Here is a 21,488-nt window from a genome sequence, read left to right as displayed (position 1 = left end):
TGCCGACGCTACAATGACTCAACAAATCTCCTTTTAGTATAGAAGGTATCTTAGTAAGAACGTGTTGAGGCAAGCGGTGCAGTTATTTACAGAGAGCATGTGTTTACATACAGGGTCTCAACTTAATCCCGTTGGGATACTGGTTGGAAAAAATGTTAGGAAATAGTCTACACGGTGTCAATGAAATTGTACTTTGAAAGCTTGTGTAAAATATTTCCTCTCCTCAATTCTTAGAAGTAAAACGGCCACTGTAAGCTGCGTTTATATCATATTGTTCAACCATGTCTCCTACAAAATAGCGTTCTCATACAACTGAACTGCATTCTCCGTTACATTCCCTTTTAAACGCATGGTTAATGTTGGGAATTGTTAGGTTTCTTAAAAGATCATGGTTTGGCTTAAAGATGTAAATTAAAGTAAGTCAACGTTGATTTTATCCGCCTCCTCCCAATGTGGTCTTTGATTCCACATTTGTGATATTTCAAAAACAAACATAATCCAGGTGAAAATAGTTTTCCATCCACATGTAATTGACAATGCAGTTCTGTTGTATGGGAACATACTTTTTAAGAGTATTAAAATAATTGCATTGTATTATTGTAGTGTCCAGACTGCGATTACAAGCCACTGGGTAGGGTAAATGTTCACGCAAACTTTGGAGAACGCATGCCTTTCTGACAGTGACAGCATATCCCACTTGTTGAAAAGAACCACAGACGACTCAACAAAGTGATGCCAACATGGCTGCAAAGACACCATCATTAGTAATAACAGCTCATTTAAATCTATTGTACTATAATATAATAGATTCAGCTAATTTTAAAGGAGAAATACACGTTTTTGTATGTGTTTTCACTTGTTAAGAAACCACTCCAAATAATTTAAAGAAGGCTAGCAGTTGACATAAAAAACATTTTGGAATAATGCATGAACACTCCCAAGTCAGGGAAGTGTTTTTCTCATTCTGCATTATATTGTTAATTAAAAACAATCAGTTGTACACATAACCATCAGTTTAAAAGTAATGAGGAGTAATACTCAGGCGGTGAAATCAGTGGCTCTGAAGTGGGAGGAGGGTAACTGTGATGATGTCACAGTGATGTCATCAAGGTTATCTCCGCTTGGATTTAGAGACTACTAATGTGTTACAGAAAATGTGCGTTACAAACTGGAGATTAGATCAAATGTAGCTATTAACTAGGCAGGGAGGGTCCAACGGAGAAAAAAGGGGGAATTGTTGCATGATGGGAAATGTAGGATCCAGCATATTTGGAGCTTGAAGCATAACTAAAAATAAACTAAAAGGTAACTGAAAATGAGGATTTACGAGTACAATATTAAAATTGCCTTTACGACAATTTTCTTTTTATCACTATTTTAGATTAAGAATAAAAAAATATAGACAACAAGAATGCTTTTTAAAATGTATTGTACGATGTCTCAGATTGACTAAGGCTCTATAGAAGTTGTCCACATCGCCTCTTTGATTTTCTATATTAGTCTAATCATGATCTCAGTGTCTTGTTGCTGACTCTCATCTTTCCATCATATCCTGTCTTATGTTGCCTCACCTCAGTGTGTGTGTGTGTGTGTGTGTGTGTGTGTGTGTGTGTGTGTGTGTGTGTGTGTGTGTGTGTGTGTGTGTGTGTGTGTGTGATAATGAAGGGGAGGGGTTGAGAATGAGAGAGATGTGCGCCCCGCGGTCTGCAAGCATCTCATTCAGACGAGCAGCGGCGACTAATCGCGGTGTCACACCGGCGGCGTTTTCTCCATCTGATGTGAAACACCCAGGTTTAGTTTACCGCACATTTATGTCTCAGTTTATCAGATTCATTTGGAGCCGCTTGTTGTTAGAATGCGTCCAGGAGGAGCGCGTCCTCCTCCTCCCGATGCTGTGCAGTCCTCTCTGTGTCTGTGTCTCATAGTTGTCCTCCACTGTGTTGTTGAGGCTGCTGTATCTGAAGGCGCTGTTTACAATGGTGAGTCTGAATTTTTCCCGGAGCAATGATTTTTACATATCATTGCATTGGAATGTATTTTCAGTTTAAAATGCAACAACCCACCTGTTTGTTGGGCATGCATAATGTCAATATAAGTATGTTTTCATTTGTTAAAAGTGCATCATCCAATACACAAGTTCATTTTTTTAAAATGGGGTAATTAAAGTGCATATCCTGCTGAGCACCTACAACATGTGTGGTATTTCCCCTCTTTTTTCTGTTTTAACATCAGGAGAAAATAAGCAGGGTTCACTAAGGAGCATCCTTGACCAGGTACAGAGTTATGAGATCATTTATCCCACATGGCTGCATCCTCACAGACACAGGAGGTCTGCCAGTACAGAGGTGAGTGTGTCTGACTTTCACTCTTTCTCTGTTCATCTCACTAACATCACTATCATAAGCAAGGAGCTACATTCCCTTAAATCTGCACCGTTAAACTACAAAAGAAAGGACATAATATTCTGTATAACTCCTCTCACTCTGCTGCCTACCATCTGTTTAACTTCCTACCTTCTTTATAAAAGAAAGTATCAGAACTAGGACAGCCAGGTGTTGCACCAGCACTTACCCAGAGGCTGTTTGTGGCCTTAACTCTTAATCATGAATGTGTTGCTATTACGCCTGTCTGTAAGACATTGTCTGTATGTACTGTACACAATGGTATGCATCATAGTTGGTGTGGTGCTGATAGCATCCTGATGGGAATGCTTCATTTAATTATTTTAATTACTTAATTTATTTCTATGTCTATCTTATTGTTTTTGGTAGTGAGAGCTCACCAAACCAAACTCCTATCAACTATGTTGAAATGGTATTGAAAGTATTGAATCTTGAATCTAACATGTGACACAGAAAACAAACTATAATCTTGGCATATGTATGCCTTTGTTTGACCACTTGCTGCGATCTCTGTTTTCCTTCCAGTATCCTGCAGAGACACAGGTTCTGATCTCAGCTGAGGGCAGGGAGCTCAAGCTACACCTGGAGAAAAACAAGTGAGTGACTTCAGTGCACTACACCTCCTTTGTGTTTCATAGACAGGATTTATGTCTGTTTTAATACTCCCAGGAACAGGTACCACAATGAGACAAAAGCCCAAATAACTCATTCAAATAGTCGCCTGTATCAAACTGTTCCCATGTGACCAAACCAAGTCTTTGGGAATATTCAACATTGTGCTGTGTATTCTTATACGTCCACAAGACGTTTACTTGACCAGATGTTAGCTGTCACACAGACACATTTATAAGGTCAGAGAGAGGGGGATGAAGGGAGGAAAGGAGGCTGATGGTTTTGGACGACAGAGGGTTGACACCCGATCTGTGTGCCTTGGGCAAACAGGAAGTAAGACTGTGCGTCTGCACCTAACATCCTGTAATCTGATGGAGCGGTTCCTGTCCTGTAACAATGGGATAGTGATAGGACGCATCTCGCTGGTTTAATGGACAGCGTGGCTGCTGGGTGGGACAGCGAGGGAGGTGGAGATGTCAGCGGTGACTGCAGAGCTGTGGTTTATCACTTTTGGATTTGAGCCAGCACACAAGTGGAAAGCAAAGCTTTTATGAACATTAGAAATGAAGTCCATTTTTACCATCAAGTGCATGTCACTCATTCACTCACAGGCACACACATTAACATACCATGACTCCACTGTGTCTGACTGACCGTCCCCTGAGGGCCCCCCCGCCCCCCTGCTCTCCCTCCCCAGCAGGTGGTCACACTGTCAGACTGGGTAAGGAATTTTAATCAATCACACACACAGTTTCTCATTGTAAATGTGCTTAAGGGAGGCCAGGGATGAAAAAGGACGGAGGAAATACAATGCTGTAGAAAAAAAACTATCTATTTTGAAATATCAACTCTCAACTGTTTTGTGGAACAGGAAAGCTGGTAACATTTCTTCACCCATGCAAATCACTTCTACTACATTTACATGAAATAAGTTTGAGGTGATCTCTATTTGTCAAAATGTCCTTGGTAATAAAATGCTACTACAATATGTATGAAAAGAAAATCATGCAAGTAACGATGATAATCTAAGAGATAAACATGAAAAAGTGTAGAAGTTAAATGTAGGAATAAAATAAAGTATAATCAAAAAATACGTAACTTAAAACATGATATAAAACAGAGCACTGTGGCAGACTGATGTACACAATTGAACAGGTTGTGTGAAAAATCGTAGAATTGTATAAATTGAAAAGAGACCTGGTTTAATATTAAAGAAACCCGTCCCACTTCCTTGGCATTGATCCCTTTCTGTACTGTGTCTGAGAGCTTTATTGATGTGGAAAACATCATGTAAATAGTCTTTTCTGTTTCATTCACTTAAGCTTTAGCTTCTTATACTTTTACCTTTGTCTGCCGGAATTCACTTTTTTGTACAGTCCGCAGGGACACAAATTAGTTGGATGGGGTCAAAAAAGGGGAGTGTCATGCATTTATTTTTGTCTTTTCTAAAGGGAGGTTAGGTTTATTTTGAAGATCAGTTCTTTCAACATTTTCTCGCTCAGATTTATATTTTATGTGAGCCTTCCCTTGAGCTGCACAACGCTGCCGCCTGTGCCAGTTCTTTCAGTCACTGATGGTGTTAATAACTATAAAGTTCAGTAGCTTTGGTGCAAAAATGTTGCACCAAATGTTTGTAATGGTTGTAATGTTTGGTAAACTATCATTTCTAATGTGCAATGTGGTGCACGCTATCAAAATGACTTTTAATGGTGCACCATTTTATCCACGTTTATATAAACGAGTTGTTTCAAAACCTTTAAAGTATCCTAATATATTAAGTCGAAGGAATCATCTACAAAACATTTTTAGTAACTCTTTGGTGGGACCATAAAGTTCAGCCCCCTCCCCAACCGAATCATTTTTACACAGCCTCTTACAAAAAATAGTTTTACAGCAGAGACTGAGCTAGCTGGCTCTCTTTGTAGACCCATTATTTAGGTCGCCAGCCAGAGTCTTGCCTCACTCAAAGCCCAAACAGAAAATCCCAAACTAGCTTATTTTTTTGTGATTTGTCCTCTGTTGGCCTAATGTGGGGAAGACAACAGCAGTGTCACTCAATGTCAATGTCTCATTTTGGAGAGACGCCAGAGAAAAATCTGCCAGTGTCCTGGCTACTCCCTCTTGTCCTCACTGACCCTGCAACTGTAACACTAACAGTCAGCAGATAAGGGAGAACGCTAGCTGTGAGATGATCTTGTCTTTCTGTTTATCCTCCTACATAATTTTACATCTCATTTCTCTCCGCTCTCTCCCTTTTATTTCGAGTCCACCTTAGTGTATCACTTAATCAAAACCTGGAGAAAGACGTAGCTGTGAATGTTTGTGGGCATCAGTAATCTCAGTGGCTGGAGTACAGACTTAATCCATTTACGTCCTCCCCTCCTTGCTTATCAATGCGTGTGTGTTGTTTTTTTGTGGTTTGTACGTGCATTGGTGTGAGTGTCTTATGTGTGTCTCCCGGAGCTTTTATCTTAATGAAAGGCTGAGGTGCGTCCGTAGAGGGTTGATTTGGTTAAGAGTCAGGCAGCGGCTAGTGTGCTGACTGCAGGAAAAGGGATGTCAAAACAGAGCTAGAGGGGGAGGAAGCAGTGTGAGAAAGTAAATGATGGACCGAGAAAGATTGAGGTGGGAAAAGTCATGGAAAGAGGAAAGTAGCGACAGTTGGGGTGAGTTAGGGTGTGAGTTATGTGCGCTTGGTTGAGATGAATCCTGTGGATGTTCTTGCTTCCTCCTCTGCATGACTTTCTCTGTTCTTCTGTTTAATGCCCTTCCTGCACACCCTTAAATGCATGAACCTGAATTAAGCACTCCCTAGGGAAATGTTCACATCATTGTTCCTACTCTCCCCTCGTCCTCACCTCGTATGTCTTCCACTGTCGACTCTAAAAAAAACGAGCACCCCATTCTTTCTCATTTCTAGCCTTTCCTCACCTCGTCTGATATTCCCCAGGGCTCCAGTGCAAATACACATCTCCCACGTGCTCTCCGCGGTCAGGGACTGAGACTGTGGCCATATGCAGACAGACGACACACTCACAAACACACAGCGGGCCCAAAAGAACACAAACAAGGCTGAAAGCACAGACCTGATGGATCGCAGGTCTATGAAGCAGAGAGCAGGGTGCACCCTGTCCTTGTTTCTATGTTTAGTCTCACAGTGGCTCGGCACTGTCTGCTTTGATGTCTTAATGTAGGCCTGTGTGTGTGTGTGTCGGAGAAACACTCACACACACACAGGAGCTTTACACATCAGTACATTGGCCTCCCTGTGCAATAAAAGCCTCTTCATCATCAGTTGGCGAGTGGTAATTTGACTTTGCATCAGCTTTCTCCCTCCCTTCACCCGCGTGCGGTGATGTCACCCGATACCATGAGAGAATGCGACCCACTGACCCTGATGCATTACTCCACGTCCCCTTCTCCTCTTTTCCCCCTCTTCACTATCTCCCAAGTACATTAGCATTACTCCCCCACCCTATCCCTCCCCTTATGAAGTTGAACCAAGCCTTTGTCTCAGCCTCACTGCTAGACAGTTCTGATTCAGCCAGTATTGCGCTCCTCAATCACAGCATCTGTCTGGACACTGGACGACATCCAAACTCTGCAGAGCTCTCCCGCCATCACACAGAGGGGTTTGCAGTCTTGATTTGAAAGCTCTCACAGCATTTACAAGATTTCATTTAGAGTCAAGGGTTTGGAATATTACAAGAGTGTTTGTGATTTAGACTTGTCAAGACTTGAAGATGAATTTTCAATTCCACTTTTACATCTAGTAGATATGGAACTTCAGCTAGCAGCAGTTTAGCGTAGCATAAAGACTTGAAACATGGCGACTCACCTCCTTACAGAACCTCTAAAGCTGATCAACACATTGTATCTGGTTTGTTTAATCCATGCTATTATGTTTTGTGATACTGTATCTATTCTCAAAGTGAATTTGTGTATCCACCCTGTGATTTCTGCTTCCAAATGTTATGGTTTCTGCCTTGGTCTATGCTTCACCTTTAAACCAAGTTTCATGAAAATCGGGCCAAACAAACAACCAAACCGAACCGAAAACATAACCTCCTTGGCAGCAACAATATCCACTATTCGTTACATGTAGCCATGCAAGCAACAACACATTTATACCTCGTTCTATCATTGGGCAGGATCATTCTACACTCAGCAGCATACATATACTTCCATTGTTACATACATTAAAAAACTGTTTGCAGAGATGAACCAATGACATCATGCTTCACTGCATTGTAATTGTCCTCATATATTTATAATACTTTTTTGTTACCTTTTTTACTACTGGATACACTGATGAGTCAAATTGAAACTAAACTGTTGGTTGCGTGTTCCTGTCAGATGACAGATTGTTTCATCGTTCATCTATTTCTAAACAGTTTAAATAAACCTGTGGTTAGTGCAACTACAGTGGCTATGGCTTTATAAGGGCATGTCATGTTAATGATTTTTCCATGCCTAAACAGATAAGGCAATAACTGTATTTCACCTTCAATGTCTGAAAGTGACAAATACATTGCCAGGTTTAGACTTCATCAGCATTTAAGGGAAGTAGAAAAACTAAGCTGGAATTTTGCTTTCAGTAGTGACAATGGCTTTGTTAATAGCATATTGTGTCTATATGTCACATGGCAGCAGGTTATATAGTGATCAGTCTACTAATGTACACAGCTGCTGACTGGCATGGGAGAATAAGGCAGAATTGCAGAGAGAACGAGTAATGTTGTGTCTCTTCGCGGAAGACGTGATCCTTCCTGTGTGAAAGCAGCACGGTAAAGCTCAGTCAATCATCACCCACACTGACTTTAATTCTGCCTGTTAGAGCGACAAAGAGGGTTACACAGATGAGAGGAGAGCATGATGAGAATATTTCAGGGGGTTAGAGAAGCAGGAAAACTAGAGGAAGGCCAGATATAAATGCGGTTAGAAGGTCAAATCATAATACAGGGGGGTTACCCCGTTTAGGGTGACATCAGCCGGACACATTACCACTGAGTGATCATTTTAAAGTCTTCTCTTAGAGTGTGTGTGTGTGTGTGTGTGTGTGTGTGTGTGTGTGTGTGTGTGTGTGTGTGTGTGTGTGTGTGTGTGTGTGTGTGTGTGTGTGTGTGTGTGTGTGTGTGTGTGTGTGTGTGTGTGTGTGTGTGTGTGTGTGTGTGTGTGTGTGTGTCACCCCCCCCCGGTATTCTGTTATAGGGTGAAGCAGACGTTTTCAGTCTTTGACTTGCTTTGTGGCTGATTGCATCAACAGGCTGTCATTGTTTCAAGACACTTGTCTCCTTCGGGGCATCTGACGGGAGAGAAAGGAAAGATCCCCATCTTCCCCCATCTTCATCGGCCTTTAAAGGAATGGTTTGACATTTTGGGTTAATGCGCTTACTCACGTCCTTGCCGAGAGTTAGATGGGAAGATCAATAGCCCTCTCATGCCTGTCCATGCAGCTAGCTTGGCTTAGCTTAGCAGAAAAACTTCAAACAGGGGAAAAGAGTTAGCCTGGCTCCGTCCAACAATAACAAAATCAAGCTACTGTCACCCTCACTGTACCTTGTTTCAAGCTTTTATGCTAAGCTAAGCTATATATCAATTATCTCGTCTAATTCTTATCAAGAAAGTGAATAAGTGCATTTCTCAAAATGTTAGAATAAGGAATAACAGTTCATTAATACTTAGATTTTACCCTGAGGTAAAGCCACAATGATAAATAATCAAATCTTTGCGGGACATCTTTGGTCTGTCTTGTTTGGTTTGTCTGTTTATTTGAGACTTAAGTCAAGTCTTCTCTTTCAACCGGCACCAGTCTGTAGGTTTTTCACTGCAGTTACAGCCTGTTTGATGGATCTGAGTTTGACCGTGGGGGGAGATTTAGAGAGACAGAGCTAAAGGAAACCAGCTGTGAGACAGACAGAGTTTATGAATGAAAACAGGAAGAATGGATTGAGATGGAGTTAGAAGGAGAAAGACAGGAAAACAAGCATCTGTGCGAGATGTAAATATTGGGCTGGTGGGTTGACAGAAGTTTGACAGAAACAGCCCGGGTCTGAAGACACTCACTCAATCACACTCACAGACGGAGAGTTAGAGGAATGTAATGTTTTACCACAGTGAAATTAATGTTTCTCTCGGTACGTGTATGTTTCTCTGATTTATCAGCCTCTCCTGTGCAGTCTGTATTGTATACTAATGGAGAAATTCTAGCAATGGAGAAAAGAATAGGAGGACATTTGTAAATAATAGCCCTGTCAAACTAATGCAGTCTGGACATACCAACAAACTTAAAGTCTCAAACTTAGACTTATCATCTCCTACCTCAGCTATACTCTACAGAAAGTAGAACGTGTCATTTGGGAAAGGTACATATGGATTTTATTACAGTCCCAACACATTTCCACATATTCTTTGTAGTATCTCTGTGAGGATCTTTGTGTAAGTCTTTTAAAGCAGTCTGGTTTTGTAGAGTGTCTCTGTCAGAATGAATGTTTTATGAGCTGTGAGCCGCTGGTGAGAATCTTCTATCTCCTCTATGTCCTGCAGCTTTTACTCTGTACATTTTTCAACATTGTTCCCCTGTATTGTTGCTGTTTCAGGAGATTGAACGTGTGACGCTACATATATTCTCTTGCAAATGGTCTCTGAGTTTGTGCCGTCTTTCACCAGGCAGCTGTTGGCCCCTGGATATCAGGAAATATGGTACACTCCCGATGGAGCCCGCAAGTCCTCCTCCCCTGCCAACACTGTAAGTCTATGAGACAGTTTGATGCTCCTAAACTGCAGTGGGGAGCTGTAAATGATCATAGAAGAGAACTAGATATCAATGCAGTGGATCAAATCCTATGGCAGGAGGATAACAGGCAGTATGGACATAAAATAATACATTTTATGGTCCTCTGGTTGAATGACGGTCTCTTTTCCACCCTGCTTCGCCACTTTTAGAGCTGTGTGTTGAGCTTTAATTGTTTTTGTCTTCCAGGGACACTGTTTCTACCACGGGGAGGTTCTGGGCATGGAAGGGTCAAGTGTTGCTGTGAGCACATGCTCAGGACTCAGGTGAGTCAAACTCCACCTCGAGCTGTATTCATACCTTTTTCTAATATTTACCGTTGGTCCCAGTGGTGAAAGATGTTTCTTAGAAATCTAAGAAGTTTCCCATAAGACTTAATCCCTCTAAAAGTAAGGGAAACAAGCTATTCCCTAGTTTACAGTTTAGAGTGGGGAAGAGGACATTTCTGTAGCTTCTTCAAGAGAAAAGTTTCCTCAACACTCGGAAAGCAGGGAGTCAGAGCTGCAGAATAAATCTTCGAGGGATGATGTGTGTGATTCATCTTATTAAAGATGTGTCGGCACCGCTCGCTCAATGAATTAAAGCTATTAGCGCCATTAATACTAATTTTACAGCCTCAGTTCATTTGTTTTCCAGCTGACATGAAATCACTTTGGGCCAACAAAACATAATTAATGGGTATATAGTCATTTCCTCACTGTTTTCTAAGTCATTGATATAATACCTGTCTACATAACAGACAGTGATAGATAAGTTACTCTTTAACATTTCCTATTTTGCTCAACAAGACGATAAAATGTGTCCAAATGTTGAGACATGGTTTCACAGCTGTGAACGTTACTATCTTCCACGTTCATTCATGTCAAAAGCTGATTAGAAACCCACTTACACCTACAGTTAGTGTACGTACTCGTGCCAAGACATCACCCTTCTTCAGGAGAAATCTATTTTATAATCCCCTTACCTGATTACAGAAACCAGGCTTCTCCAAAACACAACATTGCAGAAATCTGAAAGTAATCCAGTGCAAATGCACTGCCGGCCATATTTAGAGCCATACATAAAGGGTCAGGGTGAACCTCACCTCCTTCCTTAAGCTGGGAATCCTTACTCTGAATTGTTAGAGAGAAAGTTAAGAGCTCTCGGAGAGAACCCTCAGATTGTTTGTGAACATGAGTTTGCAGATGAAAAGACGTTGTAACCAAAACTGTCGCGCCTGTGATCCAAACTATGGCTGAGTAGATAAGGTGACAGGAAACAGTTGTGTGTAGTGTCTTGTGCAGACCAGTAGGTTAGTAGGTCATTGGCTCCAGAGCTGGTTCATTGAGTGCAGCTCATTATAAAGATCCAGTTTTCTTTTCCTGCTCTGGATCCAAGGCAGCTGACCCTTCCTGCCAGAGACAATCAGACAGGACGGCAACAGAGGAGGAACTGGCAAGCACTGACAGAAATCGTAACCATATGTGTGTTTTTGTGGGTTCAGTGCTCTGGAGGACAAGTGAATGAAAAAGTATTTCTACTGATGTAGATTCTCTGGAGATATGCAAACACAGCATAGAAGGACATGTGGGCGTCTGACCTTCTCCAGATGTTTTATACAGCTGCTTGACCTGCTGCCTGCATGCTCGTGTGTTTGTGTATAGACGTCTGCGCTCATGAGAGGGTTTTGTGAGGATGCCAAAGGAGTGTGTATCGCGCTGTCTGCCCCAGCTGATCTTCATTTATAAACGGCAGTAAATCGCCTCAGACAATTTGCTCTGATCCACCCATCCGTAAAACCACCACAGCCAAATAAAAAAAAATCCAAACTGACATGTGGCCGTATATAAATATATATATAGATATATATAACCTGCCTTCAGTTTGACAATGCAATTAAGGATTACTGTTGGAAATAACATTTAATGACGTATTCACAATAGAAACTATGATTCCACAGTCTACCACAGTGTGCAGCTAGACAGTCATTAATGAACCTCATCGATTTCCTCGAGCTGTGATTGGATGGAACCATTAGCAGTGTCTTGTTTCCCCAGGGGACTGATTTCTCTAAACACAAGCGTCAGCTACCTGATAGAGCCTATTCCTGTTTCCATGGGCGCACAGAGGCACGCTGTGTTCAGAGCCGAGAGTCTCCATCTACCCGGAGGTATCTGCCTGCATCACCATGGCAACAGGGAACATGAGGAGGGTCTTAACGACTTCATCCATGGAATGATGTCACCACGGAGCACAAGGGTGAGTTGGGACAGGAACAACAATGATGCCTAAAATCCTTTGTAAGTTTTACACAAAGCATGAAGATATTGTCAGCACATATTCTGTAGTAAAATATTCTGTCTCCATTTTTAGGAAAAAAGGGACCTGAGCACGAATATGAAGTACGTAGAGCTGCTGATAGTGGCAGACAAGGCAGAGGTGAGGACACAAATGGATAGATTTGGTCACTTTTTAACCAGACAGGGACTTTTTTTTAAGACACTTTGTTTTTAATGTGGGAGCACAGGATGGGGCTTTGTATGTAATCGGCATCAGCTATGTAGTCAGAATTAATTATCATGAGATCATAATACTTACACACAGCGTCATTTCTTTTCACCACCACCCCCTCTTCAAAGACAAAATGTACTTTTTGTTTTTGTTTTTCTACCAAATTAGTAGCCAATGAGGAAGAAAAAGTCATGAGGATAACAATATTACTTTGGAAAAAAAAAAAGAGAAAAGAAGACGCAAATAAGCCGGAAACCTTGACAACATACAAACAAACAAATACAAAAATATTCAGGAGTAGAAGAAAACAAATATCTAAGCAGGCAAACAACGACAAAAAACGAGCTGACAGACAAACAACAGGGACATGTAAAATAAAGCCGTGTTGTTTTGGGGGTGGGCGGGGAGTGGGATTTAACTGTGTAAAATGGTTTATGGGTATGTACCCTGGCAGATTGAGAGCCAGGGTCAGATATGAGACATTTTGATTGCATTCTGTTATTTGATTATTTTGTTTGGCAGAGACTAGCTCTAGTGATATATGTTCTGAGAGGAGGTTCAGCCATTGTGTTATGGAGAGTAGTTGTCTGCATTTCCAATTGAGGAGAACATTTAAAAAAAAATTAATAATCTGTTATGAACTAGTCCAAAAACATGCAGTTAATTGGTAACTTTAGAATTGTTTGTAGGTGTAAATGTGAGGGTGAATGGTTTTCTGTCTATATGTGTCTGAGATCCCTCCCACGACCCTCAAGGTTAAGCGGGTATAGCTTTTGGATGGATGGATGTTATGAGCTATTTATATACTGTATATTATTATTTTCTGCCTCACACTGTATTGTAGTAAACCTAAATATAGAGCTAGTTATTGTAAATATAAAGCTCTGATTCACATCCTGTTTGATGTCTTCTGAGGTTTGGGTAAAAAGAATAGTGTGGGTGTGTCTGTTTCTGTGTTTAATGTGGTTTATGTCGTTTGCAGTTTGAGAAGCATGGGAGTAGTCTCGAGAAGACCAAACAGAAATTACTGGAAGCGGCCAACTTGGTTGACAAGGTAACATCTGATGTGAAACATTAAAACCTACAAACCGATTCATCGGGTTCATCACACCTGCAGTAGTGACAAGTCAAATTCTGTGTCTCTGTCCACACCCGCAGTACTACAAGGCTTTGAGCATCCGTGTGGCGTTAATCGGACTGGAGGTGTGGACTAGCCAGAACATGATCAGCGTGTCGGACAACCCTTACAGTACTCTGGCAGCATTCCTGTCCTGGAGAAGCAAACAGCTCCGTGCGCTGCCCAACGACAACGCTCAGCTCATCACGTTAGTGGCACTCATTTCCTCTTTCTACTTCCCATTTGTCATTCTTCACGCTCTCCAACGCTAGTGTCCCACCTATCTCCTCTTAGCATCCTGTCCCGTGGGGTATATCTCTCAATTGATTTTATCTTTATTGCTTGAGACTATAGGCGTCACCAGTTGTATCCCAGTGGGCCTTTTTCCAGATGGAAATATTCACCAGTGCCGTTATGTGTCTTTTTTAGGGGGAGGGGCTTCCAGGGCACCACCATCGGGCTGGCACCTCTCAAAGCCATGTGCTCCGACTTCCAGTCAGGTGGAGTGAACACGGTGAGAGACAAACAAACATTAAACCTCTGCGAGCAGTTTAGTAGATATCCAGATAATTATAGAGTTGGTAGTTTGATCTCCAGCTCTGTGCCCAACATCCTAAATGTAAGGACTAATATTATATGCCAGATTAATATAACGTAATCCTCAATTAATTTTCAACTTGGAATTTATCAAAAATTACTTGCATCATTACCTGTGTTCAAAACATTATACTTTTATTTTATTTTACAAACCAAAATATGTTCAAATAAGTTTTACCATTTTAAATTAGTATAGTGGAATCCTTGCATGTATCCAGCTATGAATATATTATATTAGTCTCTCCTCCTTCTACAGATCTTTAAGTAATCTTTGCCTCTTCTTTTGAATAGGACCACTCAGAGTCAGCTGTGGGTGTAGCTGCCACCATCGCACATGAGATGGGCCACAACTTCGGCATGAGCCACGACAGTACAGGCTGTTGCCAGGCGAAGGCCGAAGACGGAGGTTGCATCATGGCTGCTGCAACTGGGTACGATACACAAAAGACTTGTTACCTACGACCAAACAAATTACAGTTATTAATCTAATATAAAAGAGAAAAACTGAAGATTTGAAAGATTGTGTGAACCAAGTCTTGCATGCTGTGTTTGTGCTTCTTCCTCACCTCGACCCAGGCATCCATTTCCACGTGTGTTCAATGATTGCAACCTGAAGGAGCTGAAGAGCTACCTGAGCTCTGGAGGAGGGAAGTGTCTCTTCAACTTGCCAAACACCAGGTCCATGTACGGAGGGCAGCGCTGCGGCAACGGTTACCTGGAGGATGGAGAAGAATGTGACTGTGGAGAAGAAGAGGTGTGTTGTGTCTCTTGAATGTTGCAGTTCATATTTTCTCTCTGTGTTTTTGCCAGGACTCATGAATCTACTTGTTATTGTGTAGGAGTGTACCAGTCCCTGCTGTAATGCCAACAACTGCACTCTGAAAGCCGGAGCTAAGTGTGCCCATGGTGTCTGCTGCCATAACTGCAAGGTACAATAAGAATCTGATGACCATCTAAACAAAGAGAAACACAAAAATCCCCCCTGGTCTAATTCTTACCGTTAGATTAACACTGTAGCAATTGAATTATAGATCTACAATTCATTCTTTCTTAATATCTCTTGTCATCTCCCTCATCTCAGTGTGTTTCCTAAACTTCTCTTCCTCCTCTTCATCTCTCACGGTCCAGTTGAAGAGCCCAGGTGTGCTGTGTCGTGCTCCCTCGGGGTCATGTGACCTGCCAGAGTTCTGCGATGGGAAGGCAGAGTCTTGTCCCGCTAATTTCTATCTAGTGGATGGTGCGTCGTGTGCAGGCAGGCAGGCCTACTGTTACACCGGCATGTGTCTGACCCTGGAGCAGCAGTGTCGCTCTCTCTGGGGACGAGGTCGGTAAACTGGGTGCTTGTAATCTATAAATCTTTTGTTCCATTAGGGGGAATATGTATTTTACTCACATGTATACAGTATTATGAATATAGCATATTTCACATATGCATATATAACCAGTTTCCATCTTATTGGGTACAAACGAATGCAGTCTAATTGCAAATTAAGACACTTTCCTAAAAATACAGATTAGCTCAACAATGTTTGGATTTCATATATTAAATTCATTTTCTATTTAATGCCCAATTAAAACAATACATTGTGTCACCTATAGACCTGACCGCATGTGACATGTGTAGGTAGTAAAGCATTATTTTTTAGTATGTAATACTGAAACTACGGAAGCCCTGAGAAACAAGTAAGCAAAAACATTCTGGTGATCCATTTTCTACATTTGATCTAAATAGTTTTATCTGCTGGGTTTATGATTTAAGAACAGAGGGGAAACAAGGTTTCACAAGGATAATGTTTCTAAGTTCCTTTTTAAAAATGTCATCTGTGAAAACAAGTGAAAAAAAAGGATTTTTGTCAGGATAATTTTGTGTATTAGTGTTTGTTGGTGTAATACACATTTTGGCCACAAGAGACAGAAGTGCACCACTTCCCCATATTCTAAATAGGACTAAACACATTCATTTTCAGTTTTCTTCCACATGACTTTAAGAGTGCACGGTGAAATCAAAACACAGATTCATTTTCTTAAAGAATTTAGAAAGATTACCCTGGCAAATCCCCTGTTCTTAATTGATAAACACATAAGAGAATACCATTTAGATCAGACTTCCTCACAGCTTCTTGGCCTGATGGGAGGATTAAGGTTTTAATGACATAATCAGTTTATATGTGAATAAATAAATATCACCAATGGACAGAATTTTAACCATCAAACAATCGCACATTGTACCCTTTAAAGCAGTTAAACAGGCAGTGCATGTTGAAGCAGAGAGGCTGGGTAGAGATGAGTCCTCAGCGGGTCACAGGATTAGGGATTGTTATTGGACAGTGTCCATATTCACGCTGTGACAGAGCCTCCCTAGAGAGCCTTTGTAGTACCACAGGAGCCACACAGAACAGCAAGAGATGCCATCTGGTCTCCATCAGGTGGTCACATAACACACTGAGCACGCATTAACTGCATGTGTGTGTTATTGTGTGTGTAATGTGCAGCCATATTCATGTGTTTCTGTGCATTTCCTCTTCCTGGACCACAGATGGACGTCCGGCCCCTGACCTGTGTTTTAGGAAGGTAAACGAAGCCGGGGACATGTACGGGAACTGTGGCAAAGATCTGTTTGGGAAGTACAGGAGCTGTAAGGACAGGTGATGATCAAAACATTTTGGGTTATTACTCCCTCAGCACAAAGAGAGCATCTTCACTTCACTTGAGAATGACGAGTTAAAATTGTTGTGGCCTTTTCTATTCATTGATCAATCTCCCCAAACGTATGATATCCTTTTGTATTATCTCTGCCAGGGATGCTCAATGTGGGAAGATCCAGTGTTTGACCACAGCCTCCAAGCCCATTGAGAACAATGCTGTTCGCATAGAAACCACTGTCAGTGTGGGAAACAGGAAGATCCAGTGTATGGGAACACACGTGTACAAGCCTGGGCAGGGGGACGAGGAGGGGCAGGGCGACACTCTGGACCCAGGCCTGGTCATGACAGGCACCAAGTGTGGTGATGACTCGGTGAGATTTAATAAATGGAATTTATTGTTGTGGCAGGGAGAATGCTTTAAAGTCTTTTAAATGATGTTCACGAAGAACGTTTGTACAACTCACGGGAGCTACTTGATTCTCCTTCTCTGACTGTCTTCCTCACACCCCTCCTTCTATCTACAGATTTGCTTTAATGGAGAATGCCGCAATGCATCTTTCCTCAGAGCTGATGAGTGCAATGCCAAGTGCCATGGACACGGGGTAAGTTTCTATATGTGTGTGTGAGGAAGGAGGCTGGGGAGATGGATTTCCTAGGAATGGATTTGGCTGTGGTTCAAGAAGTATTTAGATCTATTTACTAAATTAAATATATAGCAAAGTACAAATACTCCAGTACAAGTAAAATCATAACTATAGTTTAGTAAGATCAAAAGCACATTATTTTACTCTCAAATGCAGTGACGTAGAAGTATAAAGAAGCAGGAAATGGAAATATTCAAGTAAAGTACAAGTACATCAAAGGTTTTTTTTTAAAAGTACAGTGATTGAGTAAATGCACTAAGTTACATGCCACCACTGAAGCTTGGACTCTTTTCCACTTAAAATGATTTCATGAACTACTTCTGTGGAAATGAAATGTCATTCACTGCTGTACCTGCATGCCAATGTAATGAATATACACATGCTTGTTGTAATTTTAATGTGTAATATATTCTTTCACAAGCTGTGCAACAACAATCATAACTGCCACTGTGACGCGGGCTGGGCTCCTCCTCTGTGTGACCAGCAGGGGTCGGGTGGGAGTGTCGACAGTGGACCCGTCATCATCCACAGTGAGACACGTTGTTTTATTAAACACGCAACTGTGTTTTTCATAATCTGACAGTTAACAAAATACATTTGAAATGATGTCATTTTCTTACTCTTGTCTATTTTATATTCCAACAGGCAATCTCCTTCCAGTCCTGCTGGTCCTCCCGCTGGTTCTCTTTGTGGTTTTGGCTGCTGTTGGACTGTGGTGCTGCTACAGACATAAACTCCACCCACTGAAATCCTCTGCTCCACCTCCAGTGCCAAGGTATGTCATTACTTATACTCTACATTATAGTGCAAGACTGAATGACAAAGCATAGTTCATCTGTTTTATGGTTGCCCATATCGTATAACATTTTGGAAAGACTTTGAGAACTATATATTGTACAAAATGACACATGCAATTAGTATTGAAAGTCAAAATATGATGATATATGTGATGATAACAGTTCATGTAATATTGTTAACTTTTGTATTTTATTAGGGAAATGTCATATTCATAAAGCTACATGTCTTAATCCAGCCCCATCTTTTATGTTGTTTTTCATTTCAATTGAATGTTATTTAGATTATTTTATATTTGTAAGAAAAAAGGAAATGCATGTTGGGAGCTAGAATTTACTGTGTCCACAGTTATTTTATTTATCTTTAAGTTTTTATTATTATTAATATTATTAGAATATGTATATATTTTTTTATAAAACCTTCTGATGTAGCTATTCTTTTCTTTTGTTATTAATTGAAATGGTATAACTGATTGTTACATTCTTATAACTAAATAAAAAATGTTTTTTTAAATGCATTATAATGAACAGCAGTTTTGCCTGCGATGTGCTTTCTATGTTGTGTGGAATGTGTAAATGATGGGTCTGTACTCGTGTATTTGTTTTTTAACCAATAGTTGCTCAGTCCCGGTCGAAGGCAAGCCTCTGTATGCTGATGTACATGTGAACGGTCATACCAACCCGACATTCTTGCTCAAAAAACAGGACTCAGATCACCTGGTAAAGAAGCCCATTATGACACTAATGCCATGCTCTTGTTTGTGAATATTAGAAGAAACAACTGAACTTTGTTATGGTTGCATTCTTCCACAGGGGAAATCCTCTCCTCGTCCGAGCCCGTCTTGCTCAACTCGGTCCAAACATGCTATTGTGCGTCCAGCAGTGAAGCCTCCTCCTGTACCTACGTACGCTGCAGAGCAGAGAGAGCAAACACCTCCACATGTAGCTTCTCCTCACACACAACACTCTCCTCAGGGTTACACTCCACCTCCTCCTAAATCTGCGCAGCTCAGCGAGCGTAGACGGAACCAGGCTCCTCCACCACCTTCAGGAACTCCACCTTTACCTTCCCTGGACGCCAAAAACCACACACAGCATTCAGCAGTACCAAAAACCCGACCAGACCCCCCAAACAGACCTCCACCGCCTTGTCCTGTCAAAAAGCCATCAGGGGTGAGTACTTGTTTGTATGTTTTTAAGTAAAGCCAATTTTGCTTTGCGAACTAATTGTAAAATGTCTGATTTGTCAATTTGATGTAGGAACAGCAACACACAAGAGGCCTGCAGGTTTCCACTAATGCCCTGCAGAGAGGAAAGGCTGCTTTGGCTCCATCTGCTGGACAGAAAAAGCCATACAGGTAATTCATCTAGTGGTGTTTTCTAATGTAAATCTTTACAAACCTCTTGTTAACTTCTCTTTTTTGTTGTTGCTTCTTTTAGAAACTAAGAGCTCAGGAAAACGTTGGGGACCACCTCTCACATCCAGTAATGGACTGCCTCAAACTGTCTTTTTGAATATTAGCAGCAGACAAAGAAACTGTGGGATATGATGGATACTTGGCTCTCTATGAATTTCAGTGTATTTACACTCATGTGTAAAATGGGTAAATGGTAGAATCACAGCGAGTCATAGTACATATCAACAGGAGTATGTTTTAGGTCTTAAATCTTTAATATTCAGGCTTAATCTGTGTTTTGCAAATTAGCCCTATGTGTCTGCTTCGACAACTTGAAACGGCGAAAGCCGTGAATTTAAAACCTTTTTTGTTATTATTGTCCAAATAAGTTAATGGAAATGTGAAATAGTTCCATTTGTGCCGCAGTTTTGAAAGACTGTTCCAAGAGTATTTATTCATAAAGAAAAATGAATGTTTACAACGTAGCCTATGTAATAAACACGGTGTCTCTTAAAGAGCATTAGCTGTAAAGGGATATCTTATATTAAGAAAAGATGCCAATATGGAAGTGCTTATGCTTTGTATGTGTGAATAAGAATAGGATTTTAACTGGACTAAAGTGGACCAGTGAAAGCTTTGCATGCTGTATTATGCTTATGATGAGAGATACGTGTCTGATATGTTGCAGGAAATGTTAGGGATTTAAGTTTTGATATTAGTTTTGTTTTAGTGATTTTATATTGTTGTGGTGTTGCACTTTGAGCAATTTTGTTAGTGTCAAATACTCACCCCCTGAAGGCGCTAAAGCCTGCAAAAGGGGAGTATTTGATAAATATGTTGGGTAAAGTATCACTTTAAAGTGAACATTTGAATCCACACTAACTTTTATTTCTTAGTACTGTCACTGACAACCAGTGATGAAGTTGTCTTTGTCCAGGGCAAAATTTAAAACAATTTCACTTTGGGAAAAATATGAGCCATGATGTAATTTACACGTAGCAGTTAAACATCAACATTGCACCATAAATCTGAATAATTGTGCTCGTTCCTAGTAAGATGTTACTGTTCAGCGGGAGTTCCCTTATGACCAAAATGCTCTAAAGTTACTCTTCTATCTGAGAAGACTGTTACATATTCCAACAGTGATAACTTTGTAATTACTCTAAGGTACTGTCAAAACTGTGGTCCATTTGACTGCTTGGGGAAATGTTTATCTGTAATATGGAAATAGCTGCCATGTGTTACCTTCTTATCAGACCTATGCAAACCATGGCACTGTGCAACACTGTGTCTTCAACTGGAATTCAAATTATCACATGGGGAAATAAAAGTATAATGTCATACATTTTAACTGGTTGTGTTTTGTCAATGCATGTGATACTAGGTCATACTAGGATTTAAACACTCACTGATTCAAGAGCTCGTTCAGTCATAGCTTACTGCTTAATGTTACCAATAACATTGACATTACACCTTTCAATAAAGCTACTAGCAGCAATTCATGCACACAGGTACAATGACGTTTACATTCAAGGCCATTCAGAGATACAGTATGTTATGTCTGCCAATTTATACAGCCAAAGGATCTGCTGCCACTCCTCATAAAACTGCAGGAATGTTAAAGTTTTTCTTGATTGCTAAGACTGCGAATGTGTTAATACTTTTTCATTGGTTTCACACATTTTTCACACCCTTTTTTGAAACAGTTAACACAAATCTCATATAAAGACCCACTACTCTATTGGATTAACTGTGTTAAACAAAGAGAACATATCTATTCACAGCTGATAGACATGACCTGCATACTTATGTATCACCTGTGTGAAACTCCTTTGCACATACCTGTCAACATTGGAATTTCAAAATAAAGGACATTTTCTGACGGACTCCGCCCATACCTTAACAGCTCTGAGCCAGCCAGCCCCAACCCATATAATGTAAATGTAAACACATAAGGGACGGGTTCAGGAATTACATGTTTATAAGGTGTATGTATT

The 21,488-nt window shown here is 40.8% G+C and overlaps 1 protein-coding gene across 1 annotated transcript; it reads left to right on the top strand.

Annotated features, from left to right (window-relative positions):
• The first annotated feature begins 1,654 nt into the window (after positions 1-1,654).
• Positions 1,655-20,836, top strand: adam19b (ADAM metallopeptidase domain 19b). The gene is made up of 23 exons (XM_029442025.1): positions 1,655-1,979; positions 2,233-2,345; positions 2,928-2,998; positions 9,684-9,762; positions 9,997-10,073; positions 11,844-12,045; positions 12,160-12,225; positions 13,280-13,351; positions 13,456-13,622; positions 13,844-13,928; positions 14,303-14,442; positions 14,588-14,765; positions 14,851-14,940; positions 15,140-15,335; positions 16,548-16,656; positions 16,811-17,027; positions 17,181-17,258; positions 17,722-17,830; positions 17,946-18,075; positions 18,712-18,814; positions 18,908-19,267; positions 19,355-19,452; positions 19,535-20,836. Exons 1-23 carry the CDS (start codon positions 1,856-1,858, stop codon positions 19,539-19,541), a joined length of 2,871 nt encoding a protein of 956 aa, XP_029297885.1. The 5' UTR covers positions 1,655-1,855; the 3' UTR covers positions 19,542-20,836.
• Positions 20,837-21,488: the final 652 nt, after the last annotated feature.

The sequence above is a fragment of the Cottoperca gobio genome, chromosome 10, assembly GCF_900634415.1.
Source record: "Cottoperca gobio chromosome 10, fCotGob3.1, whole genome shotgun sequence".
NCBI lineage: Eukaryota > Metazoa > Chordata > Actinopteri > Perciformes > Bovichtidae > Cottoperca > Cottoperca gobio.
The sequence above is the reverse complement of the archived record's forward strand: the minus strand, read 5'-3'. Positions and strand labels throughout refer to the sequence as shown.